This window comes from Dendrobium catenatum, unplaced genomic scaffold (assembly GCF_001605985.2).
Source record: "Dendrobium catenatum unplaced genomic scaffold, ASM160598v2 fragScaff_scaffold_506, whole genome shotgun sequence".
NCBI classification, from domain to species: domain Eukaryota; kingdom Viridiplantae; phylum Streptophyta; class Magnoliopsida; order Asparagales; family Orchidaceae; genus Dendrobium; species Dendrobium catenatum.
Window position 1 is genome coordinate 740,995 of NW_021318968.1, and position 27,653 is coordinate 768,647.

At 37.3% G+C, this 27,653-nt stretch overlaps 2 protein-coding genes across 8 annotated transcripts in view; one reads left to right on the forward strand and one right to left on the reverse strand.

The window, feature by feature from the left end:
- Window positions 1-202: 202 nt before the first annotated feature.
- Window positions 203-27,653, reverse strand: part of LOC110103663 (LEC14B homolog) — a 40,131-nt gene continuing 12,680 nt past the window's right edge. For all 7 annotated transcript variants that reach the window (XM_028694587.1, XM_028694590.1, XM_028694585.1 and 4 more), the window contains 5 exons: window positions 11,550-11,627; window positions 10,586-10,761; window positions 1,497-1,652; window positions 1,289-1,349; window positions 203-638 (listed from right to left, as the gene is read on the reverse strand). In XM_028694587.1, the coding sequence (XP_028550420.1) occupies window positions 429-638; window positions 1,289-1,349; window positions 1,497-1,652; window positions 10,586-10,761; window positions 11,550-11,627 (681 nt within the window). In that variant the 3' untranslated portion in view covers window positions 203-428. The remainder of the gene's footprint in view (window positions 639-1,288; window positions 1,350-1,496; window positions 1,653-10,585; window positions 10,762-11,549; window positions 11,628-27,653) is intronic.
- Window positions 16,249-21,220, forward strand: LOC114579567. Its single transcript, XM_028694592.1, has 2 exons — window positions 16,249-18,505; window positions 18,666-21,220. Exon 2 carries the CDS (start codon window positions 18,697-18,699, stop codon window positions 19,654-19,656), a length of 960 nt encoding a protein of 319 aa, XP_028550425.1. The 5' UTR covers window positions 16,249-18,505; window positions 18,666-18,696; the 3' UTR covers window positions 19,657-21,220.

The window sequence follows — 27,653 nt, forward strand, 5'->3', positions numbered from 1 at the left end:
GACCTTATTCACAAATGGCATCAAACCTACAAGATGGGTCTGCCACCACCTGAATGAGTCCATTGTAGAGTTCGATCTCACTATTCTAAATTACCTTCAATGAAATATTCCCAAAAGAGTCTATTGCTCAGCACCTGAAGAGTTTACTTGTTAGTAAGGCCGAATATCAATTACGAATAATTTGAATCCAACAAGTTGCAAATGCGAAAATATGTCATGCATTACTGGCCAATAAAGTTGTACTGAAGTGTATACAGTTCAACAATGGATGCTCACCTCAAATATAAACAGTAATAGATCTAAGGCCGTCACTCATGAAGTTTACTTCATAGAACTATATACAGTTCACGACATAAAATTGCTTGTTTCTACTATACACAGACAATTTGGTAGTTAATGAACACAATAAATATATATACAACTCAAACTTACAAGTATAGTGCACGGAACATGTGGTCTTCAATGGCGGCCCAGCTATTTTTACTGAATGCAGGGGCCTCATCATTGCCAGGGAACTCCCATCTAGCAATGAGGCCATCCCAAGAAGAACTGACTAGCGTAGGGTAGTAAGGATGCCAACTGCAGTCTCTGACTGTCATTTGATGGCAATCAAGTCTTGCAACTTGATCTCCAGTTACCTGACAATTTGGCAAGATAAAACAATCAGTTTGATGTATTACAGTCATTTCAGCAGAACAGAACTAGTCGATGAGGAAACAGCAAAGGCGCAAATCTTTGTCCATCCTAATTCTTAAAGAAACAAGTTCATTAAGGTGTTGTTTGGTAGCAAGATTTAGGTCGGATTTGAGGCGGATTTGGGAAAAATCCAGCCAAACGGCCTAAAATGAAAAACCAAATCTCACGGCAAATGAAAGCCGCAGTAGACGGAAAATTCTGCCTTTTCATGCTAAATCCTGGATTTCCGAAATATTGTTTTTTGCCGGATTTACGAAATCCGTTTACTCAAGAAGAAGAGTCTGCTCGTTAAATCCGTTCTATAGCCAAATAGTTACATGGGATTTAATAGGATTTATCATGAATGTTACCAACAGTTTTTAGGATTTAGACCCCTCAGGATTTCCGAAATCCGGATTTTGCAAATCCTCCTCCAATCAAATCCTAGGTGCTACCAAACAGCCCCTAAGGATGCGTTTGAAAGTGGAGGAAATGAAATGACATCCAGACAATTTGTTACTTGATTGAACATCTGTAACCATTCTATTTGAGAATTTTAGCTTTTGCATTTCCTTATAAGGAGAATAAAAAACCAGAAACAGGAACTTCATACCACGTCATATATATAAACACAGTTATCGTGAGATCCTGTGTAGATGTATCTCTGTCCAGTGCTGCATGAGCATATGACAAAAATGAAAATAATGAATCCATCAATAGTAAGAGCAGGTAGATTTTCAGTTGAGATCATCAATGAGATTCATAATAATGCGTAACAACTTTTAATTAATGGAAAATGTCAGATTATGTGGAGAAATTACCTGTGTGATGGGGAGAAATAGCAGCGGATTAGAGTGCGTAAAACTGAATGGCCTCGGTATGTCGCCACTGACTGATCATTTGGATGGCTCAGATGTTTCGCATGAGATGGGTACTCCATCCATCTATAATCCCAATCAGATATCCTAGGCCTGGGGCTGTAGCATCCGAATATATAAGTAGATCAAAACTCACAATAGATTAAACTGCAAGTGAGAAACTTATCAAAGACTTCTACATAAGACGTTGCATTTAGTACATGAACTGAATATACTGCTGGGGAATAATAAGATTTTTAGTACATGAACTGATTATGTGATGAAGGGCCATATTTTGGGACCCGACATTGTATTTTGTTAGTAAGTTCTACAAAATCAAATTTAATTTAAAATTTAAATATGGATTTCAACTATCCTCACGTTTCATTTGCAAAAAATAAAGAAAAATACTGTCCTCTCATTTCTTCTCTTTTCTAAAGCAATCATTTTATCAATGTCCTCCATAACTCATTACATGATTCCCTCCACAACAACCAAAATTGTCTCCAACAAAATCTACACATTCGTCCTCCATAACTCATTACATGATTCCCTCCACAACATCCAAAATTGTCTCCAACAAAATCTACAAATTCCTCCTCCATACAAATTTCAATTAGAAAATTGGATTCAAATTTGGATTTCAAAAACTTAAAGTCAAAATTGAATTCAATATTTCATCTTATCCTACCATCACTTTTCCTCCATAATTTTCTCCAACCATCTTGAACTAACTAACAAAAATAATTAACCTAATTAGATTATAGCACAATTTGGGTAACTAAACCAACCCAGCTCAACCATGCCAACCTAATCCAATGATGAGTCCAAATGAAAAAAAGTAAGACCCAACTTCTTCAATAAGTTCAACAAAATAAATACGATTAATTCAAATCAAAGAATTGTCTATGAAGAGCCCTTAATTTTCATATGTATCTTTGCAAAGATAATGATAGCGCTCTTGAGAATCTACGGTTTGTTAATGATGATATTGTTATTCTCATTTATCTTTCCTTCTGAATAGATTTCATATTTGTCATACCTCAAGAAAGATTTTTCTTTTATCTCTACGTTCGAGGATACATTTTGCTAGCTCAATTATGTTGTTGATGTGAGAACCGAATCTGGCCGGTTGAACAGAACCGGCCAATGCTATTAATAGAGTCGCTACCCCGTATAGGGGGTATGTGCTATTCTTTTTGCGAAACAAAGAGGGGAGAGCGGACGGCCGAACTCGCGAAAAAAGCTTGGGGAAGTTTTGTTTCGTCAATTTTAGCAAACAATCGCATTGGAGGGTAAGATTAAACAACTCCTTTTCATTCTTATTGTTATAGAAGCGAGGATTTGGGAGAAACGAAGGTGAAAGAGAGGAACAATTTGAAATAAATTGGAAAAAAGTTTGTTTTCTCAAACTTTTATAAATTGTTCCTAATCTTTTCTCTAATTTGTGGAAATATTTAATTTGACGATAAGGAAGACATTTGGAAGCGAGGAGAGAAGATTTGAGCGGGAGAAAGAGGAAGCTTTGGGATTTTGGAAAAATCCCCTCATTGTAAGTAGACCTTCATATTAATTTTGTTAGATAGCATATTGTTTTATGAAAAATTTAATTGTTTAATTTTAGGGATTTAAAGGGAGAGACCAAGTTGTAAGAGTTCGTTTCAACAAAGACTCAACGACGAAAGAAATGAAAATTTATTAAGGTAATTTCACATGGAAGATTCCAATGCTTGTTGAGTCATTCAAATTGAGATTTAATATTAATTAAATTGTTATATTCGTGCGAATAGTTAAAAGGATTTCAATACAAGATGAATATTGAAGGCGGAGAATCAAATTGGGTAATTATAATTATTAAATTCAATATTTTGTATTATTCTTTCAAATATGATATAGTGTTTTGTATCATAATATTGTTTTAAAAGTTTTATTTTTTTTAGACTATCATGTGTGAAATGTTGAAAGTTTAAATGCATAATTGAATATAAATATTATTACAACAGAAAATAAAAGAATAAAATAACATGAATGCAATTATGTATATATGTGAAAAAGGATGTTATATGATACATGTATGTATTAAGAAAGTATGAAAACGAATAAATGACATATGAAAATGAATAAAAAGGTTCAAAATAAATGGAAAAGAAAGTAAAATGATATGCATGCAAACTACATGAGTTCACCACATTATGGTACTGGCTGGGGACGTCGTACTCGTGCACGCAAAAAAGAAAAGGTTATGGAAATGGAAAAGGAAAAATGAAAATAGTTGTACATTTGAGTATATTTTTAGACGGTGCTCCTGTACAAATTAAATGAGAAAAGAAAATATTAAAGTTTTATAACGTTTTAAAGGAAAATGACCGGATATGTATAAATGACTGGAATGAATGAAATAAAGTTAAGAAAGTATAAGATGCATATTAAAGATTATAGGTGTATTGTAAATAAAGAATATCATATTAATTGTTTTAACAGTTACCCACTGAGTTTACTATGTAAACTCGTTCCACTAATTAAATGTTTCAAGTAAGTCACCAAAGATTTAGAAATAACAGAAAGAGAAGAGTTCGTCTATAGAATAAGACGTACAACTGATATCAAGTAATTTATGATTTAAAATAAATGCTAAGTATTTTGAAAATTTTTTGTTAGTGGCACTTCAGATAAAAGAAAAATGAATTTGTTGTTTTAATGTTGTTTTGTTTATGAACTAAAATGATTAGATCCTACCGTCCAACTTTTAATTCCCGCCTCGTTTAATCGAGCATCCAGGCCGGGTCGTGACAAAAGTGGTATCAGAGGCTAATAAATATTTGTAATTGTGTTTATTGATGATATCTTGATTTATTCAAGAGATGAAGAGAGCTATTCCAGTCATCTGCAAGTATTGTTGCAAACACTTAAGGAGAACAAGTTATATGCTAAATTTTCAAAGTGTAAATTTTGGTTGAATAATGTAAACTTTCTTGGGCATGTGATTAGTGGTAAAGGAATTTCTGTTGATAATAATAAAATTCAAACCAATGCTGAATGGCCAAGGCCAACAACAATTTCAGAGGTAAGCAGTTTTCTGGGTCTTGCTGGTTATTACAGGAGATTTGTAGAAGGATTCTCTCAGATTACAATGTTGTTATCCAGATTAACTCAGAAAATAGTGAAATTTGAATGGAATGATCAGCGTGAAGAAGCTTTCCAGAAGTTGAAGACTTGTTTAATGATTGCCCCAATTTTAACAATTCCATCAGATTCAGAAAGATTCCAAATTTTCTATGATGCTTCCTTTAAAGGACTTGGATGCGTTTTGACGCAGCATGGTAGAGTGGTGGCCTATGCTTCAAGGCAATTGAAAATTCATGAAAGAAACTACCCCACTCATGATTTAGAATTGACAGTTGTAATTTTTGCACTCAAAATATAGAGACATTATCTATATGAGGTCATATGTGAATTGTTTACAGATCATAAGAGCCTCAAGTATATTTTCAATAAAAAAGAACTTAATTTGAGGTAGAGAAAGTGGTTAGAATTCATTAAAGATTATGACTTGAACATACAGTATCATCTTGGAAAGGCAAATATGGTTGCAGATGCACTTAGCAGAAAACTCTTGGAAATTCAAATTGGCTAATCACCCAGCAAGAACATATAATCAGGATATGGAAAAATTAGAGATTTCAGTGGACAATTAGAAAGAGACTAAATATATGATATTAAACCATATGGTGATTGAATATACTTTGAAGGATAGAGTGCTCAATTCATTTTCTCAAGATGAAAAATTTTAAGAGAGCATAAGAAAAGTGTAATCAAGGCAGTTAGAGGACTTTAAAGTTGATGGAGAAGGATTATTAAAGTACAAGGATAGGATTTGTGTTCCAACTGTTGGAAATAAGAGAAGAGATATTGCAGGAAACTCACCTCTCAACTTATAAAATTCATCCAGGCAGTACAAAGTTGTATCAAGAACTAAGAGGGTTGTTTTGGTGGCCCATATTAAAAAGGAATGTTGCATAATTTGTGGTAAAATATATTCTCTGTCATATGATTAAAGCAGAACATCAAAAGTCAACTGGTCAACTACAACCTTTACCTATACCATAGTGAAGATGGGAAGACATTGCAATGAATTTTGTAATTGGATTACCCAGGTCAAGAAAGAGTCGAGATGCAATATGGGTTATTATTGATAGATTAACTAAGTCAGCTCACTTCTTACCAATCAAGCAGACAGATTCAGTGGAGAAATTGATAAAAATATATGTGGATGGAATTGTGAGATTGCATGAAATTTCAAAATCAATTGTTTCTGATAGAGATGCCAGATTCACTTCTAAATTGTGGAAGAAAATTCATGAAGATATGTGCACCCGATTGAGTTTTAGTACAACATTTCATCCTCAGAAAGATGGACAATCAAAAAGGGCAATTCAGACTTTGGAAGATTTATTGAGATTATGTGTTTTAGATTTTGGAGGAAATTGAGAGACACACATACCGTTGATTGAATTTGCATACAAAAACAGTTTCCAATATAGGATTGGAATGACATCGTATGAGGCTCTTTATGAAAGTGCAGAACACCCTTGTGTTGAGTAGAAATAGGTGAAAGAAAAATCATTGGAACTGAACTAGTAGATGAGACTACTAGCAAAATCAGATTGATTAAAGACATTGCAAGATATACAACGAAAGTATTATGATATAAAGTATAGACCAGTTGAGTTTGAAGTTGAAGAATTTGTTTTCTTAAAAGTCAGCCTAATGAAAGATGTGCAAAGATTTGGAAAGACAAGAAAAATGAATTCAAAATTCATGGTCCTTTTGAAATCATTGAGTTGATTGAAAATATAGCTTACAAACTGAATATGCCAGTGCATATGCAAGGAATTCATAGTGTTTCATATATCAGTGCTTCGAAAATATGTATCAGATGATTCAAAGAAAATTCAGTCCAAATTAATTGACTTGCAGCCTTATTTGAAATATGTTGAGTAACCTAAAAGAATATTGGATTATGATATAAAACAGTTAAGGCATAGAACAATACTTTATGTAAAGATTTATGGAAGCATAGATCAGAAAGAGATGTCACCTGGGAGAAGGAAGCTGAAATGAGAAGTCAATATCCTCATTTATTTAACTAAAATATGTTTCATTATTCTTGATTTAATTTCGAGTATGGGAAGATTGCAAGAATCGGATCTGGTCGGTTCAACCGAACCGGCCAATGCTAATAATAGAGTTGCGACCCCGTACAGGGGTAGATAATGTTCTTTTCGCGAAACAAAAAGGGGAGAGCAAATGGCCAAACTCGCGAAAAAGCTTGGGGAAGTTTTGTTTCGTCAATTTTAGCAGACGATCGTGTTGGGGGATAAGATTAAACAACTCCTTTTCATTTCTATTGTTATAGAATCGGGGATTTGGGAGAAACAACAGTGAAGGAGGAACAATTTGGAAGAAATTGGAAAAAAGTTTGTTTTATCAAACTTTTATAAATTGTTCCTAATCTTTTCTCTAATTAATGGAAACATTTAATTTGACAATAAGGAAGACATTTAGAAGCAAGGAGAGGAGATTTGTGCGGGAGAAAGAGGAAGTTTTGGGATTTGGAAAAATCCCCTCATTGTAAGTAGACTTTCATATGAATTCAAGTTGGATGGTTGAAGTGGAGGAATGCATCGGGCTTGTTGTGTGATAGAAAAGTACCCCTCAAACTTAAGGGAAAATTCTATAAGATGGTGGTGAGGCCTGCAATGGTTTATGGCGCTGAATGTTGGGCATTAAAAGAGAAGCATAATACTAAGTTAAGTGTGGAAGAGATGAGGATGCTCAGGTGGATGAGTAGCTTTACCCTTAGAGATAGGATATGAAATGAGCATATACGTGAAAAGGTTGGAGTAGCTCCAGTAGAAGATAAAATTAGAGAGAGTCTCCTTAGATGGTTTGGTCACATAAAAGGCGACCTTCCGATGACTAGATTAGGAGAGTAGAGGTATTAGATTTGACTTATGTTAAGAAAGGTAGAGGCGGACCGAAAAAGACTTGGTTAGAAAATATTAGAAATGACCTTTCTTATTTATTAGATTTAAACGATAAATTGACTTTTAATAGGACACAATAGAGGAAAAGGATTCATGTAGCCGACCCCGCGTAGTGGGATAAAGGCTTGATGTTGTTGTTATTGTTATATCAAGTGTAAAATGTTGAAAGTTTAAATGCATAAATGAATGTAAATATTATTACAACATAAAATAAAAGAATGAAATAATATGAATGCAATTATGTATATGTGTGAAAAAGAATGTTATATGATACATGTATGTATTAACAAAGTATGCAAATGAAGAAATGACATATGAAAATGAATAAAAATGTTCAAAATAAAGGAAAAAGAAAGGAAAAGGATATGCATGCAAATTATAGGAGTTCACAACCTTATGGTACTGTTTGGGGATGCCGTACTCATGCACGCAAAAAGAAAAATGTTATAAAAATGGAAAAGGAAAAATGAAAATGGTTTTAACAGTTACCCACTGAGTTTACTATGTAAACTCATTTCACTAATTAAATGTTTCGGGTAAGTCTCCAAAGATTTAGAAATGACAGAAAGAGAAGAGTTTGTCTATAGAAGCAACGTACAACTGATATCAAGTAATTTATGATTTGAAATAAATGCTAAGTATTTTGAGAAATTTTTGTTAGTGGCTCTTCAAATAAAAGAAAATAAAATTTGATGTTTTAATATTGTTTTGTTTATGAACTAAAATGATTAGATCCCGCCGTCCGACTTTTAGTCCCCGCCTCGTTAAATCGAGCATTCGGACCAGGTCGTGACAGTTGATCACCTTAATTTTTCCTCCAATGCCACTTCAACATTCATAAGTGTTTTTTCATAGTTGAGAGGAATTGATACCATGAGACAACTACTTCTATCTTTATCAATAAGTTATTAAGTTTGTCAATTTTGTCAATATTTTAACATGTCAGGTTTATGTGATCTTTCTTCTTTGATAATTTATTATTTGTAAAGGGTAAGATGATCATTCGACATATATACCCGCCAACCATTATCTTAACACAAGTTGGGATAGAATGCCAATAAATTTATAACTATTATTGCAAATAGTATGACTATGGTTGCAGTTAGGATTGTAAATTTGCAAATACACATCATTTCGTCTCAACCTCTACATGGATCAATTACTCCCTCTTCTTTTCTATACATAAGATTTCTTATTTCTTTTATTCTCATTCTTTTCTTTTTTATGCCTCTCTAAATCTTCCTCTATATCAACTTATTATCTTCTGAATAAATCAGTGTATAAAATCCACCTTGGTCTTTACATTCAATACCCAATCTTCATCTATAGGAACCTACATTACATTTTTTCCTAGCCTCTGGTGATCTCTAATGGCTAATCATGATATGAGTTGACTCACCAAGGTTTGATCTTAATTAGGGAATTGGTGGATCTTCTTCACGCAAGAAAAACTGAAGCCACTGGAGTTCATTGACAATTATGATGACGGCTCTTGACATCAGCCAGGACTTCATCTGAATGAAGCAACTTCCAAGATGTCAAGATAGACCTTTCATGAAGACAAATTGGATAATTCTATTATTTTGACAACTAAATTAGACCAGTGTAAGTAGAATATTAGGGGTGGCCAATGCTTCATTTCCACTAGGGCACTGCTATTAGCTTAGCATGCTTCATAATAGCAGAAATTGTTGTCAAAGAAGTACATATTTTAAGGTGAGGATGTTCCTGTAGATTCACAACCCCTTGATTTCTTCATTTAAGCAAGCGACCTCCATCATGTTTGGATTGGATGAGGATAACTAGGGAATATGATTCATCTTGTCTAGTTAATTGTGATTGATGGATTACTTTGTCTTTTGCAGGACAAACAACTGGAACAATAAAGCTATTATATGATAGCCAGGTTTTTTATATTTTTGCTTAATTTGGGTTAGTTAACTTTCTAGTGTAGAAATTGAGGCTTAGGCGATTTTGCCATTCTAGGCATATGACAACTTGCATGGAATTGATTTACCACCTTGATTTATTGTTGGTAAATTGGAACATAAACTTATTATACTTTATTATTCTGAGGCTGTTACCTATCAGAAAGCAAGCCAAGATAGCAAAACTTGTACTAATTTGGAGTTAGCATTAACTTGTTACAAATCGCCACTCAGGATTGTTAAGTTGCTTCTGAATACTCTAATCAATTTATATTGGTTATGGTCTAGGCCCTTGTAAAAATAATTCCTTGGCTTGGTTAACAAAACAAGGTTAAGATGATTTCTCAGCCTAGTTACAAGGTAACCGATTAGTTTTGACAGAGCAACGCTTTGCTTGCGTGGTTTTCACATTAGGCATCTTAGGAGGATGCCATGCGATGGAAGCAACTCACCTAATTACTTTTACAATAACCAAGCTTTTAGACAATGGGTTTAGATGAGAGTATATCAATCTCTTGGGAGTTTACATTAACAACCACCTGATAGGGGAGTAGAATTTTGCTCCATGCGTGACTATTGATGATCAACCAATAGTGGAATGTAACCACATGCATAGTCATGGATTGTATATCCATCCCAAGGCATGTTGAAATGCACATTTTGAAATATATATATAGTTAGTTAGTTAGTTAATTAGTTAGTAATGTTTTTATGGGTCATAGAGTGATCATTTATATGTCCACGATTAGATCATATATAAAAAATTTCGATAGATTCCTACCTAGTTCTATAAAATAAGCAAGAGTAACTCAACTGGGCCGATTGATTGCAACTTCCTAGTGACAATGTTAAAGTACCAAGACATTGACATATTTTATACTATCTTTGTTTTACTCATTTTTAGCTTAACATATTCAAAACATTAATGAAAGTTTAAAGATATGTTATCTCTGATTTTATGTAATTAAATAGTAATGGTCTGATAATGAATGCCACCATTAGTAGAAAATCATCACTTTCTTTTACATTATATTTAACACAGAATGAAGCCTTCATGTTGACATGAAGTAATACATACCACTTAGGTCCAGAAGACATCTTTCTGATGTCCCATAGTTTAATAGTCTGATCTTTACCATTGGATATAAAATACCGACCATCTCCTCGGCTGTCAATGAAAGTAATACCTTCTAAATGCCCAGTCAACACTCCTGCAGCTTGTTCTTTTTTGACTATACAACGTCTATCCCAAACCTGAATACTCTATAGTTATTTTCCATTCTTGATAGAAAAATAAAGAATTTGAAAATTTGCACAATAAAATATAACTAAAATAAGAAATTGGCCGAATTTACAAATTAAGTGAAAATAAGATAATATGTGATTTAGTTAAAAGCCGAACCATAGCACTAAGCATAGCACAACAAGGCTTCAACATAAAGAAGGTATGAACTAGGCGTATGTTGAACTCAGATTGAGTTCTGTGACTACCCTTTAGCTGCGGTCACAAATAGACCAACTCAACGCAAAGAACATTTTTGAACTATTTTGCGTATTTGAAAGTTAACAAGATCTCACAACATAACCTATAATCTTCCTACATTTAATAGTTCATGTATGCATAATTGATCACACTCAAGTTGCTACGGCTAAATTTGAAGATAAATATTTTTTGAACAAATCATTTTGAATCATTTCTTTAAACCATATAAATTTGTCAAAGCCCTCTTCCATCATATCCTTTTCATACCAACAGATTCACTGTTTTATTAAAGAAAGATTGTCACTTTAAATCAATGGCTAAATGTCGACACACAAAAAGTTGATGTAGAGAATCGCAGTGCATGATTTTATATGAAGTTCTTTCATCAAATTACTAAAGGAGAACTTATCAGATTGACAACAGACAATAAATTCTTATAAAACCTTCTTTCTGCAAGTGAAGTTTGTTTCTAGCACCCAAAAAAAAAAGAGAGAGCGCTTGTTTCCAGCACAACAAAAAAATAAATAAATTTTAAGTACGAATGAATAGTGAATATTACCTTACAGAGATTGTCATCACTACCAGAATATACGAGATTGCCAGTTTCATCAGCAAAAGTCACTGTGTTCACATCAGACTGGCCAAAAAAGAAAGAAAGTGTATAAATAGTAAAACAGAGTTCAAACAGCCTGCAATTTTCACAAGAAAATGTCTACCAAGACTGGAGAAAAAAATTCTAATTTTTTTTTAAAGCAAGCAATAGAGTACAATTACGTATATACATGGCACAAGAAAGATCCTCGTGGTGCCGTTGTTAATAAGATACCTTCCTGAGTATGATAAGATATTTTACTGTAGTATTGTTAAGTAATAGGTCAATTGCACATTTAAATCACTCTTGTTTCTGATCCAGGTGCATAACTTAATAACAATAAACCCATACTTCAAAATAAAAAATAAAAAAATCTATTTTACTTTTTTTGTTTTTTTTAATCATTTTCATAACAAAATCTGAAATAAATGGACTTATAAATCTATTTGAAATAAAAAATAGAAAATAGTTTTATAAATTTATATGAAATATTACAATTTAATAAGAAAAAATGTTAATGTATTGAATTAATGTCATAATTATTTTGTTTTCATAGGTCAAATCAGTCAACAAAGTGATTATTTTTTTGAAGACCATAAAATGATATTTTCAAATTTCAATGTTGCTTAATAAAAATGATTTGAAAGCATTCATTAATTCCACCATATCTTGAGGGTTACTATTATTGGCTCCATATTGAAATTGTGTTCTCTTTTCCGTGAAATGCTCCCCATTTTAAAATTTTGAAATTTTGGATAATTTGCTTTCCATTTCTTTCTAGATTTTTAAATCTAAAAAAAAAGGAGAAAATGCTATGCCAAAATGGTGCCTTCCCATGGCCTGCCATTTTTCATTTTCTCTCTCGCACATTGCTTTGCTTTATAGCATCTAGAAGGATATTTTTTTTGGGGGGGGGGGAATTGTGGGCAAAGCTCTTGTATTAATCTCCAAAAGATTACAAGTGTGCTGCTATACAATATAAAAAAGAAGATGAGCAGCTACAAAAAGTGAGAAAGCTAACAGGCCAAAAATTAATTAAAAAGACAGGCCAAAAAAACACAAAACTACCGCTTCAAAAATTCACCAAAAAATACCCACTGGAAGAGCAACAAAATAAAACTTCACCACCTAAAGGAAAGAAAAGGCCAACAACCAAGAAAGCCTGCACTAAGAATAAAAATACATTAATAAAAAATTTAATCAGACGGTCAGAAAACACCCCTGGTTGCCCAAAGACCATCCAAGGGATGTCAATCTGGAATGCAGGAAATTCATCATCATCCAAGGACAAGCAATAACCATCCAGATTTTGCATTAGAAGCAGGCACAAGGTCCAGAGGAGGCAAATCAAAAAAATCAGCAGCACACGGTCCAGAGGAGGCACAATCTAGCCCGAACAGAAAGCCAGAACAAACCCAAATAAAGAAGCATAGTTCTTGCATCTAAATATAACATAAGCATCTGATCCACAATGTCAGCACAACTCAAAACAGCAGCCGCACGAAAAAACAAAAGGATTATGATTGGCATAAAGCTCTTAAGATATCCCCATTTTTCCAGGTAATAAGTTTCTTGTCAACTGCAATTTTGATAATAGAGCACAAGGTCCTAATGCTCCTAAAATTTGAATTAAACCTCCTTTCATTTCGTTCTCTCCATAACAAATAAGTAGCACAACAAACGGTCAAGAAATAGTAATGTTTGAGATCTTTCATTGAATAAATCCTATCCTCAAAAAATTGAAGAACCTGAGAAAGAGACGGCCTCAACAAAAATTCACTTAAAAAGGGTATCAAATTCTTCAAAAAATAGAAAGAGTAATAACATTCGAAGAGGAGGTGGGTGGGTAGCAGTTTCAGGGTGGGCAAAATAGAGGCTTCAATTAGGCTCAATACTGATATTCCTTTTTAGTAATTCATCCACAGTTTTGAGACCCCGTCTCATAACAAGCCATGCGTAAACCGAGTATTTTAAAGCAAGATGTTTATGCCAAAAAAATTTAGACCAACATAAAGTATTCTCCTCTTCAAAGAAGTCATTGATAAAAGCAGTCCAACAGATTTTTTTTATTATCCTTCCAGGAAATAGTATGGCTAGGCTCAGAAGAATTAGGAATAGATTCCAAAACAATGCTAATAACAACATCCACTGTATCCGGTAAGATCCAACCACCTCCAGCAATAAATTCAGTAACTTAGAAACGTAAGTGAAGGTGGAGCAAGTGGAATTATGTAAATAAGCAGCATGTAGAGAGTTCCCAAAGACCCACGGGTCCCAAAGCATAACCAGCTTGATGTAAGGAGTGATAGTGAAATTTATATTGTTAGCAGTGCTCTTCTCCACCTTAGAAATAGTGGACCAACGCTTAGAGGCCTTGTTTATGATAGGAGTCCATGGGATAGAGTATTTGCTATTCAACCAAGTAAAGAGGGGAGATTGGGAGTTATAAAACCTAAAGATGAGAGAGAAGCAATTGGCATATTGAAGAGATTGGAGATCAGGAAGCCCAAAGCCACCAAACTTCTTAGGTTTACAAGTATTGTGCCAAGCTATAAGATATAACTTCTTTGCCTTTGTGTCTCCAAAAAAGAGGAAACGAGTAGACATTATACCCAATTTTTGAGAAACCTTTGGGTATGATCGAATTTCTAATCCAATAAGCAATCGTATTCCACACAGTGTATCTAAGATATTGGAGGCCCCGGCCAAAGAGAGGAGCCTAGCCTTCCAACCAGCCAACCATTTAGAGATGGACAGTAAAATAGGTTGATAGTCAGGCGAGCAAAGGTTCTTAGAAGAAATGGGAAGCCCAAGACATGTCATCTTAGTGCAGTGAGTTGGAATGTTGAGAGCAACACAAATTTCCATAGGATAAGAGATGTACTTTGAGATGATGAGCTTGTTTTATCCTGATTAATCTTTAAGGCAGAAGAGTTAGAAAAAGAATTCAAAACATTAAGTAACCTCTCACAATTTTGATTAGAAGCATCTCCAAAGATCAGAAGATCATCAGCATAAAGGAGATGAGTGAGGTGTAAGCAATCAGTAGAAATACCAATGAATATGTCCAGAGATGATGGATTATCAATCAAGCAAGTGAAGACATCCATAACAATGCGGAAGAGGTAAGGGCTTAACGGACAACCCTGTGTAAGACTGGATGAGGATTTGAAAAACCCATCTAAATCCCCATCAATGCAAATAGAGAAATACACATCCGAGATACAAGCCTTGGCCCAGAAGATAAAAAGAGGGGGAAAACCTTTTTGAATCATTCTGTTAAGAAGGAAGTTTCTTGAGACCGAATCAAAAGCTTTGCAAATATCAAATTTCGCACATATCAAGCTTTTATTAGCTGATTTCCTGAATTTTAGCATAAGTTTTGAAGCGAGGAGAACGTTGTCAGTGGATATCCAATCTTTTATGACGCTAGATTGACTATACCCAATGATAAAAGGCATAATTCCCTTAATTCTCATAGCCAAAATTCTAAAAATTATCTTGTAAAAGACATTGCATAGGGCTATAGGTCTGAAATCAGAGACATTAGTAGCATGAGACGTCTTAGGAATGAGGGATATAGCCGTCGCTTTGACCATCTTAGGGAGATACCCTTTAGAAAAAAAAATAATTTGACTACTTTGCAAACAAGAGGCTCAACAATCAGCCAACCCAACTTATAGAACTCAAAATTGAAACCATCGGGACCGTAGAAGAATTAGAGTCCCGACCAACACAACCGCCTTAATTTCATCATCCGATAACATCTCTGTTAGCATAGCCGCCATATGAGGAGGGATGGCATAACCATTAGGAATGGAGGATATATTGGAATGAGCTGGGAGGGGAATTGTAGAGAGATTGGAAGTGCTAGATGATAGATGTAATCATTCCATGTCTATCAGTAGGATCAACAGTAGAAATCAAGTGAGAACAACTGAGGTTCTTTCTTTTTCTAATTCTAGCATAAAGATATTTTAAATCATCTTCACCATGGGTAAACCACTTCAACTTGGCTCTTTGATTCACCCAATTAGACCAAATAGAAGAGCAAACCAATTTTTTTTCATTGATGCACTTAAGCTTCTCATTCATAGAAGTGTTTTAAGGATCCGACCTAACCAAATTAAGGCAATAAGATTGAAGATCATATAAATTGTCTAATGTGGTGGAGAGATGAGTGGAGGAAGCCAACTTCTTACCTTTTGATGATAGATTTGAAGGTTTGTAGCTTGTGGAAAAATTGGAAATATGTTTTTTTTCTATATGGTTGAGCAAAAACAATGATTAAATCGGCCCAATAATTATTCTGCTTCATCCAGAAATTCTTAAAGAGAAATCTGTGGTGAGTTTTAATTTGATGCCTCGAGAGGAGTATGAGAGGGGAGTGGTCAAAGCAGGTAGGGTTTGAGACTTCATAGAAAGAGCTAGGAAAGCACTCAAGCCATGATGAGGACATCGTCAGCGATTTCGACACATGTACCATCAGGAGACGCCGGAGATCGACAGCCACGATCATGAGTTGTATTTTAGTCATTTATTGTAGTAGTTTATTTTGTTTTATGTTTTTTCCGCTTTTACCCTTATGGGTATTTGGTCGCTATTATAGCCCAAGGGGCATTTTAGTCTTTTGTTTTCTTTTTCATTTTGAGGCCTATATATATGACCCTTTTCTTATGTAATAGTAGTTTTTGATGAAATGAAAATTACTTTGTGTTCTCTTTGTGAGTGCATCCTCTTTCTCAAATCTCTTAGTGAGTTTTGAGAAGAGCTAGATCTCTTTGTGAGTTTTAGACCTTCTTCTATTTTGTCTTTGTGATCAAGTAGTGTGAGAACTCAAGGAAATTTCATCCGGATTATATTCGTTCTGAGGTTTCCTCCCCACAACCCAGTCCACTCAGCAACCCCGTTGCCCCATCCTGTTCTGCCGCCGACTTCATTGGCCCTCCAAGCCTTTGGCCGCCACCTTGCACTCGTCCCAGCAGCCGACCTTCAACCCACTGGCCACCCTTGGGTCCCCACCCGCCGACTCCCATTGCCAAACCCTCCCGCCGGCCTGCTCCCCTCACCCCAACCGCTGGAATCGCCACCTGCAAGCCACCGGATCTAGCCTACCCACTCTCCCGTTTGGCCGCTGGTTTCCCATCCCTCCACCTCTTCAATTCTCGTTAATTCCCCCCTTCATAACCTTCCTAATTTGGCTCCAATTGTTTTGAACATATTTTGAATTTCAACAATCCTATTGAATTGAATTGAAGAGCTTTCAATTTTCTCCTAAACCATGAGTTAGGAATTCCCATATTAATTCAAATCAGATTTTAATTAATGACCCATTAATTAGCCGGGCGGGCCCACTACAAACCACTCAAGTACCCCTCCTCTCTCTCTCCCGTATTAACCCTCTTGTAATTTTCCTTTATGGCTTTCCTTTTAGACTAATTTCAGGTTTGAAATTTCTAAAACTGAAATTAAGTCTCCCACAATTGAGATATCTGAATAATAAAAAAAAAAATCAGATTTTTTTTGTTTATTTTCCCCCCATAGCTTCCCCCCACCCCCTCTCCCCTCTCAAACCCGTGAACCCCTCTTTCCCCTAGCTCACGGGCCCACGGCTAGCTCTCCCTCTATTCCCTTTGGGGTGTTTCGTTCCCTTCCGGCAAGGATGCATGGCGGAACCCGAATGGAACTTTGGATTTGTACATGACGATCGAGATCAAGTTGACATCCTCCAATCACCGTTCTTTGACGTGGGCTTCGATTTCGACGACACTATTGAAGATTACATCAACCGTATTCATTACACATTAGTTGCTGTGATCGACGAGCAAAGATCAAAGGAACGTTGGATCATCGTTGGACGACCGTCATCCTCCACCACTCCGGCCACCTATCCAAGAACGACGATCTTAGGCTCCTTCTTACTCGGAGTGACCTCGGTTCTAATGTGGAGACTCTTCTTCCGCTAAGCCTAGACTAGTTGAGTGTATGGGCTCCAAAGGTGAAGTTCTCATTATTAAATCATGGATTCTTGTGTATTGTCGTAGTTTTATAATTGCTCTTTGCGTTTTCTTGAATTGTTTGGGAATCGGCTTTGCTCTTCTTTGCCTAAGAAAGTTAAAAACCAAGAATTCTAAGGATCAATCATTGTTATAAGTAATAAATTTATTGTGGAAACACTTTGTTAATCCGCTATCTTTAATTTCCTAACTCCGGATTGTTTCACATCATCTTGGTATCAGAGCATGGTAGGCATGCATGACATGTGTAGAAAAACATCCTAGGGTCAAGCTTTTCATTGTAGTTTAAAATTTGCATGCATATCATTGCGTAGTTAGATTTTATTCACTGTTTTCACTGCTGTAATTGTATTTCCTGCACGCATCTAGTAAAGATTAAGGCATTCTAGATAGCGTAGGGGTGCTGCCATTAATCCCACATTGACTCTAATTGCTTAGGACAACCACACCCTTGAGTTTAACTGCTGTCCTCACTGTTCCAGCAGCATTTAGCCATCGTTCAGTGAACTTTTAGTCTTTGTTTGGGTGCTGCCCACTCCCTCGGACCATTCCAAACACCTAGACAACTTAAGCAACGGCTGAACTTTGCTGTCCAGAAATTTGCTGCACCATTTAGTGGCCTTTAGGTGATCCTAAAACCTGTCTTAAGTTGCTGTCCACACCATATAACCTGCCCACAACTCTTAGACAACTCAGGCAACTTCCCCAACTGCTGTAGGTTGCTGTCAACAACACTCCTGCACTCGTTTAGTGGACTTTTAGGCTAGGAACCTTAGCATTTAGGTGCTGCCCTCGACCCAATACCCTTCCTAGTCATCTAGACTATTTTATCCACTAATGGGGTTTGCTGTCCACATCTTTAGTGCACCTTCTAATGACAATTGGGAGAATCTAGCTTTGCTTTAGGTGTTGTTCCCTATCTAGATTCATCCCTACGTGTTTCCAAGCGCTTCAAGATGGATCCGATAGGATTTCAAAAGAAGTTAGATGACCTAGTTAATCTTGTGAGCTCTTTAACTAAAACCCCAAAGGAGGAACATGTTCACTCTCCCCACTCTAGGTATGCGCCCCATTCGATCAATCATGCTAGTCGGAAGATGCCCCACTCTGCTTTTCAATCTAGACATGAGTTTAATCCACAACGACTAGAGTCACATGACCATCTACCCACCTTTGATGGTTCATTAGACCCTTACTACTTTAGGGAATGGGTTAGACAACTAGAGGACTATTTCGAATCATGTCATATCCCTGAGCCCCTCCATGGTAGCATCGCTAAGTCTCACCTAAAAGGTCGAGCTCTTCAATTTTGGATAAAATTGGAAGACCATAAAAAGTCTCGCGGTGAGTACCTCACTTGGAAAGACATGAGACGAGAACTTAATTTAAAATACCGACCCTCTACTAGTGACCGTCATCTAGAACACCACCCTACCTCTTTTGTTGGGACAACCCATGGACACTACTGTGGTCGAGACCACCCACCCATTAGTAACACCAGGGTTGCTGCCCAACCCTGTAGGTTTTCCCCTAGCCTTGATGGTCGACCCTCTATGGGGTATTCTGTTGGATCGATCCCATACAACTCCCCACTTAGACCCAATTCTAGCCATTCCAGTCAACCTTTAGCCTCCCCAATCCTCGACCCTGCATATGTGATTTTAATAAAGAATTGCAGTAAAGAGAAAAAATCTAATGAACCTGAGACTGAATACATCCATTTCGTGGATACTATTAATAACAAGGACTTCTTTGAGGATGAAACTGAAGTGATTGAATCAGACTCCTGGCATGATTTAAACCCTGAGCTAGGAAAGTTAGAACCTTTGAATGACGACACCTTAGCCCACCCTGATCCTAGTCTCATCGAGGATACTTCTTTGGATAAGGTTTGCCTGGACGATAGTAATATGATTTTGAAAGAAACTGACCTGACCGTGAACACATTGAAATTAAAATCGGAAGATTCTGATTTAATTACTGAGATGACTCCGAATAATTCGGATTTAATTTTGAATAATTCTATGGCAATGTGGATAATTTCAAATTGGAAATGAGGAAATTGAAGTTACTACCTGAATTAAACCTTGATTTAAGTGACCCCAAATTCATTGATCTTAGGGTTATAACCAAACCTGATCCTTTTGAGGATAGTAATATGAGTTTGGAAGATAGTAATTTGAATCTGAAAGGTTCTGAGCCTAAGTTGAACCCTAAACATCCTCTTGTCTTATTGGAGTCTATTCTAGGAGTTGCTCCTTTAGATTTACATTTGACAGAGTATACCTTTCTTGATTGGACTTATATCATCGACCTTAGTGTTAGAGAGAGTCGTAGCCCATACTTTCAGGTCACATTTCTAACTGTTGTGCCCAATTATGTTAGGGATACCCTACCCCACTTCTTAAGTCCAATACCCGCTAGCCACTCTTTGGGCTATCATACTATGGTAGTAAGTCATGACCCATCGTCTTATCATATTCCTGATTCCTACATTATGCCCTTGATATCCTTGTCCTTCCCTAGTAAGGATATTCTCTCTCCTAGTTGGATGACTTTGATAGATTACCCTACTGTCGCTAGGAGACTTCTCTGTGACCCGAGCTGAGACACCCTATGGAGATGCCCTTTTAGCTAAGGATGTCTTCATTGCTCCCCCTACACCCGTTCCATTAGACCGAACACTTTAGACCCCTCTTTTTGTGACTCGTCCACCTGTTATAGCTACGTGTTTGTGAGTTAGTATGTTGTGTGTGTGTTGTAGTCTGTTGTCTTCCTAATTTGTCTATGTTTAAAACTTTAGTTTGTAAGCTCATGAGTCTTGTCATTCATCATACACACCCGAATCTCTTGCATGTGCATCTGCATTTCACCTTCAGGAGTTACTCAAAGAAATTAAAAAGAAAATTGAACAAAGTAACACCCATTTTAAAATTATTGCTGATAACAAAAGAAGGTCCAAAGAATTCAAAGTTGGAGACTTTGTGATGGTACGGGTCCGCCTAGAGCTTTTCTCCAGGCGCCATAAAGAAGTTGCGTGCTCGAAGCACCGGACCATTTAAGATAATCTCAAAGGTTAATAGTAATGCTTACGTACTGGATCTCTCTTGAGGCTTTAACATGAATCCTACATTTAATATAGAAGACCTAATAGCCTTTGAAGGACCTGAATTTTAACCTCAAAATCCACTCCTTAAAACAGCCTTGTTTGACCCCACCTGGAGAGATCACCAACCTAGCTCCACTCCCCAATTTACCTTACTCACCCATAGTGGAGAAGATCGAAGCAATACTAGATGATGAGGTCATTTCCCTAAAGGAAGGTGGACGCCGACGATACCTAATTCCTTGGAAAGGGACACCGGAGATACAGGATACTTGGATCGACAGGGACGAGCTACAGAGCATAGACTCAGATCTCCTAGAGTTGTACGAGGGCTTCATAGATATCTACTCGATGGGGTCGAGTTTTCTCCCACCTGAGGAGAACGATGACGACATCGTCAGCGATTTCGACACATGTACCATCAGAAGACGCCGGAGATCGACGGCCACGATCATGAGTTATATTTTAGTAATTTATTGTAGTAGTTTATTTTATTTATGTTTTTTCCGCTTTTGCCCTTATGGGTATTTGGTCGCTATTGTAGCACAAGGGGCATTTTAGTCTTTTGTTTTCTTTGTCATTTTTAGGCCTATATATATGGCCCTTTTCTTACGTAAAAGTAGTTTTTGATGAAATGAAAATTACTTTGTGTTCTCTTTGTGAGTGCATCCTCTCTCTCAAATTTCTTAGTGAGTTTTGAGAAGAGCTAGATCTCTTTGTGAGTTCTAGACCTTCTTCCATTTTGTCTTTGTGATCAAGTAGTGTGAGAACTCAAGGAAATTTCATCCGGATTATATTCGTTCTGAGGTTTCCTCCCCATAACCCAGTCCACTCAGCAATCCCGCCGCCCATTTGTTGATCAAAAAATTAAATCACGTGCGTAAAGAAGAGAAATCAACGATGAAATCGATGCGTTCGACGGTGTGGTTCATCACTAGAAAAGTCGAATGATGTCGAATCACCAAATGGATGCGTTGTTGCGTCTAGAACGTCGAATTCCCTTAAGTTGAAGCCCCTTGCAATCGAATAGAGTGCGATCGGTCAAAATTGGCGCCTGACACCTAAAAATGATGCAAACATCGCTCAAACGACATCCTATCACAAAACAGACTTCGTTATTGGGGGCATCATCAATACTCAAAAGAGACTATAAATTTATTCAATTGAAGTCGCACGAGGAGATTGGCGTGGGTTCCGTGGCAATACGTGTAAATCAAATGGGAATATCAATCTCTAGCTCTTGGGCCGACAGGTTGGAAGGATGGATAGGTACTGATAGCTGTTAAGCTTGCAGCTCTGCATTTCTCCTCCCCTCTCTTCTATTGATTTTTCCTCCATATGAGGAAGCTTTAGTATCAAACGTCCCAGATGCAACATGCTCTCTAGGGAGGGTAGTGTTTGTAATCACCAAAAAAACTTGTTTTCAGTCAACAACCCTCTTAGCGATCGGGTTTTAGGCTAGACTAACCTTTCAAAGAAAGCGTGCAGGGTTGTTGATGGAATAAAAGTTTGTGGTAGCTGCAAACACTACTATCCTGCCCAGAGAGCATGTTGTATCTGGGAGGTATGATACCGAAACTTCGTCATCTGGAGAAAGGCTCAATAGAAGATAAATGAGGAGAAATGCAAAGCTGTGAGCTCATCAGCTACCAACACCTGTCCATCCTTCCAACCTGTCGGCCCAAGATCTAGAGACTGATATTCCCACTCGATTTGCGTGTGTTGCTTCGAGACCTGCACCAATCTCCTCGCACGATTTCAATTGAATAAATTTATAATCTTTTTCGAGTATTGACGATACTCTGAATGCAACAACGAAGTTCGTTTTGCGATCGGACATCGTTTGAGCGATGTTCACATCATTTTTAAGTGTCGGCCGCCAATTTTGATCGATCGCGTTCGATTTGATTAGAATAGGCTTCGAATTAAGGGAATTCAACCATCTGGTCGCAATGGCGCAATTCGTTCTGTGATTATACATCATTCGATCTTTCAAGTGACGTGTCGTGCCGTCGGGACATTGCTTTCATCGCTGGTTTCACTCCTTTAAGCGCGTAATTTGATAGGTAGATCAACAAATGCCCCCTACAAATATGGTGTGCATCTAGAGCACGCCACATTTGTTGTGATGCTATTGGTCGTCTTTTGTAAACTTTTGTTATGCATTTATCTCCACCTATATTTATATTTGACTCATTTTTATCTTCTTTTATACAAGCAATATTTTGTTAGCGGAGATCTGATGATGAGACCTCTGATGAGCCTAGTGGTGCCTCCATTTGGAAGGTCATCGATAGACTCGATCTATGAGGAAATACTGATTTCCGTGATAGACTTAAGTAGCACGAGAATATGTTGCGGAAGTACGACATTTTCCATAGTTTTTTATAACGTTCTCCATTGCTTTCAGTGTTCTCGTCAAATTCCATTGCATTTGATAATCCTGGTGAGTCACCAATATAAGACTGCAATGTGAAGAGTACAACCCACTGGATAGCTTAGTTGACCAGTTAGTTTGGGCATGTGCGATATTCTACAGCCTGCAGTCGATACTGTTGAGTCTATAGGACATTAAAGGCTATTGAGTCATCGTCAGTTGCATTCAGTAACCCTAGAGTGGCCGCGTGACTCTACAACTGAGCAAATACAGAGTTCTGTGGCTGGATATGTATTAGGGAAGATATGTATTGAGAGCTCACAGGTATACACTACAAAAAGTTGGCATTTATGAGGCTGTATATGCCTCCATGTTTGACTTCAAGTGGATCTCCTCTACTTGGGCTCGCGAATTAGTGAAGTTTTGGGATAGTGACAATAATACTTGTTGGGTAGGGCTAGAGGAGTTGGAAGTGACACTTTTAGAACTGCATATAGTGTCAGGAATACTCATTGTTGGATGTCACCTCGAAGAGTGTATTCCTCCTGACGAAGAGCTGTTTCGTAGGAGGCATTCAACAAATGGGAACATAAGTGGGAGATTAGTTCTACCATATGTCTACCCAGGCCTCCTTTGACACTACCATCAGGTGTACATATATTCTAATATGTCGATGTGCGTTAGAGATGTTATGCTCGTAGACACGTGGGTTCATAGCTTTCTTCATGACACTTGTTTGTCAGTCATTGCTGCATCATCATACGATCCTTCTGATCTTGGCCTACGACCCAGAGTTTTACTGTCAGAGAAGACTGAAGAGCCTTCTTCAGTTGGTTACAGGTCTCCTGCATTACCAGGCATCGATGAGGATTTACTTTGACAAGGTTCCTATTCACGTGGCTTGTACTTTTATTCACCCACTTAGAGTGGGATCTATACATTGCAGTGCTCTTTTGGCAGCCAATAAGCTTTCTCAGGGACAACACTTTTCTTTGCCAAGTTCTTCGTATTTCTTTAGAGGCAAGTTCCCTTGAGCTGCGGCCTGCGGGATCTAATTTTATACTGATACTATTTATATGGATGGATTTATTTACACATCAGAGTTGCCTTTTCATGCTTAGAGTCTCCCCCATATTTTCTGGAGAGGGGATATCTAATAGTCATGCAATTAACATAGGCCTCTTCCACTCTCGAGTGAGAGCGAGTGCGTCTCTTCTTCTTCGCTTAACGTGGTGGATCATTTTTCTCTAGTCCATTAGTCGGATATTATCAGTTTGACATCCTATCTAAGGGAATAGGTCATTACCGATGGACTTGACATATAGAGATATGTTCTGCTATAGATTAGGGGAACTTTGAGGGTAGCTGAGTACTTTTGTCAGTATGCACCCAGGTTAGCTATACTATCGTTCAGGACACACCGTGACATTGGAGGGTTATCAACCAAACATAATAGCTCGCTAGTTCAGATTTTCACAGGCTACAACATATGACGGGCGGCCACTTATTCCTGGGATAGTAGATACCAGACACACAGACATCGTTCCTCCAGAGGTTCGTTTCTATGCAGCTTCTACAATGTAGTTACACTTGTTGAGAATTAGGACTTGTTCTACCTTTTGCATCACTCCTCACAGTTAGACTGGTGTTAGTTACACACACTTGACCTGGGTGCAGCTTTCTTTTGCCCCTTTTCTAATGCTTGGTGCCCGAAAGTACGAGCATCGAGTGCGGACTTTAAGAGTGTCGAGGGGATAGAGACCCCTACGAGGCTCCTCATGGACTAGGGATGATAGAGGTAACTTCTTTACTCACTTATCCCTTCTTTCTATTGGCATTTAATTTGTTGATTGACATTTTAAACTTGCATCTTCTTCTAACTTTGATGCAGGGAGACATGATGATAGTCACACTGCTACTGAGGGCACTATACCTATTAGAGTACGAGGTGCAAGCTATGATTCGCACTGTACCAAGGCGCCTCGATCTTCTCGTAGGCATTCAGGTTCTCGACATGCTGAGCTTTCCCATGCTTCTGTAAATTAGATAGCCACTCCCGTGCTAGAGCATTTTCTGACTCCTAAGAAGGTCTTAGTGGGCTCCTAGATCTCCATGGATACACCATTCATTTCTAGAGATTCCAAAGAGGATATCCATGATCCCAAATGTCAGATTTCACTGGATATGATGCACCCTGCCCTTTCATAGACTTCAGTTTTTAGGTGGACATGTATAGGTCTTTCTGGACTAAAGAGTCATTCGGAGCTAGGTCGTTCTGGCCTGGTGAGTCATCAGGAGCTAGTGTGGATTCACCTATAGAGCCTCTTGACATGCCGTTGTACACACCTACGATCCTGGACTTAGCACTAGTAGCTACAACATCTTACCTAGAGGCTCGTCCTATTGACTTCGCTAGCTCTTCTTCAGGTATATTGTTATTGCATTTCAATTTCAAATTTCATGCATTTTTCATTAGCTCTTTCCTATATTTTTCACTTATGGGTTTTCCTGCAATAACTGAGGGAGCAGATTATGTGTCAGAAAATCGTTGTCATGCTCCAGTGGCTCCTGAACCTTGGCATGGAGACATGTACGAGCACTGCACGAGCTTTCTGCAAGACTTGATAGCCCGAGTGGATCATGAATCTCCTAAGTCCTTGGAGCAATTTACTTCTATAGCAAATCACACTCTTGGTTTATTGACATAACTTGGCTTAGAGAATTCATAGATGTAGTACTGGGAGACGTGCCGGGAGGTTGAGTTTCATATCAAGAGGTTACCGTCTCTTTCCATTCTACATACCAAAGTCTCGTTGTCAGAGTTAAAATTATCACTTTAGAAAGACTTTATAAATAGTCACATTACAACTTACATTTAAATCTAATGTGGGCCATTAGTTAAGCATAAGCATTATTTGCAAACCATTGTCACTAATTATCACAGTTTGTTGAGCAATTTGTTGTGAATAGAAATAACTTTCACGCTAACATTCATCAAAATATTCTTAAACAATTTATAGCAAATTTATAAAGAATATAAAGAGAGTTGTAGGGGAGGGATATGATTATGGTTCACCTACCCAAAGAGATTTCTTTAAGGACTCTAAAGAGCAAGGTTTCAATAAGGATGTGTCCACGCTGATTCATATGGATAATTGGTATCAATGAACAAGGTCGACTTCCTTCAAACTCTTGGCTTTAGCTTGTATTCACTACAGCTAATATAAGCTTCTACAATGAGCTTCCACAAATATGGTGGTTTTCCCTTGTCTTTAAATTTGTAGCACCGTCACCACCTATGCTGCCATAATCACAGCTCTTTTGATCAAAACATAAGCTCCATTTTGAAGCCATATTGCATGGGAAGGTCATCCACACTTGTGATAGGGAATTCCAAAGATACCTTGTCAGTTGAAAGGACAATTGCCGTTTGACAATTTTGGTTATTTATGAAAGAGTTTCAATATCTCAAACCAAAGAAGTAGCTAAAGAAGACCAATACGAACAATGAATTATAAATTTAACCTTTGTTTTCTTAATCAAACATAGTGTAATGTGTGCTGGGTTCAACATACAACACAATGATATGAAGACATGGAATGCTACATTGAACATCCGATACATTCCAGTCAAGTCAAGATTAAAGTTGTATGATCTTTGGATCTTCTACTTTCAAGAATATCTTTCAGAGTCAGCTAGCAAATTTTTTGACTTACTATTTAAGAGTCAACAATTACTTTCTCTAACATTAAGTGAATGTGATAGGAAACACTTGCAGATCTCAAGTATTTCCTATCAATCTACGAAAAACAGCAAGCTTCTACACAAAAATCCACACAAAACAACGAAAATAGTAGATAACTTGTATTATTTGATGAAAGGGAATGGAAAATAAGAGGATACAATTGATCCTCTATTCGAGGGGAGGATTGATCTCTCCCAAATCACTAGACGCCGCTAGAGCCCAAAAGAAAACCTAAATCTAAGAGATCTCAAATTTCAGCCAAATTCAAGATCCCCTAACCCTAGGAAAACAAACTATTTAATGCATACAAATCAAAAGGAAATCCCTAAACAGTCCCTACATTCAAATTTCCCTCCCAAAACCCTCAAAAATCCTTCCTAAAAATGCTCGTTTGGCGCTTGCGGTGCGGTCGGTTATCAAAAGAGGTGGACGTTCCGCCTCGGTTCCGCCTAGGCCGGTCCCGCGTGGACCGGCTGGACCGGTCAAATAGATTGGCTAACAATACTCCTCTCCCAAAGATCCACCTTGTCCGCAAGGTGGAAAGACAACACCCTCCATTCTTTCTTCATCACAAACGGTAAGAACCTGAAGAGTTCGGTCCTTATACATGAGCCCGGCGTATACCTCTCGTCACATCTGAAACAGAGCCCCTTCGCCCTCTTCTCCTATAATTATATCTCTGTGAGCTTCTTGAAGTTGTCCCCAGGTCTTCCTCCTGCAGTCTTTTCCTTCAAAGTCCCCCAAAGAGTCTCTGATGTTGGCTCCTTGGATTTCAATAAGGTGGTGGTCATCCTGTACGAACCTCTTGAGTTGCTGCCTTCCGTCC

What these genes read in the sequence shown, in the direction of transcription:
- LOC114579567 (XM_028694592.1), top strand. Translation starts at nt 18,697, where the DNA reads ATGCCCCACTCTGCTTTTCAATCTAGACATGAGTTTAATCCACAACGA.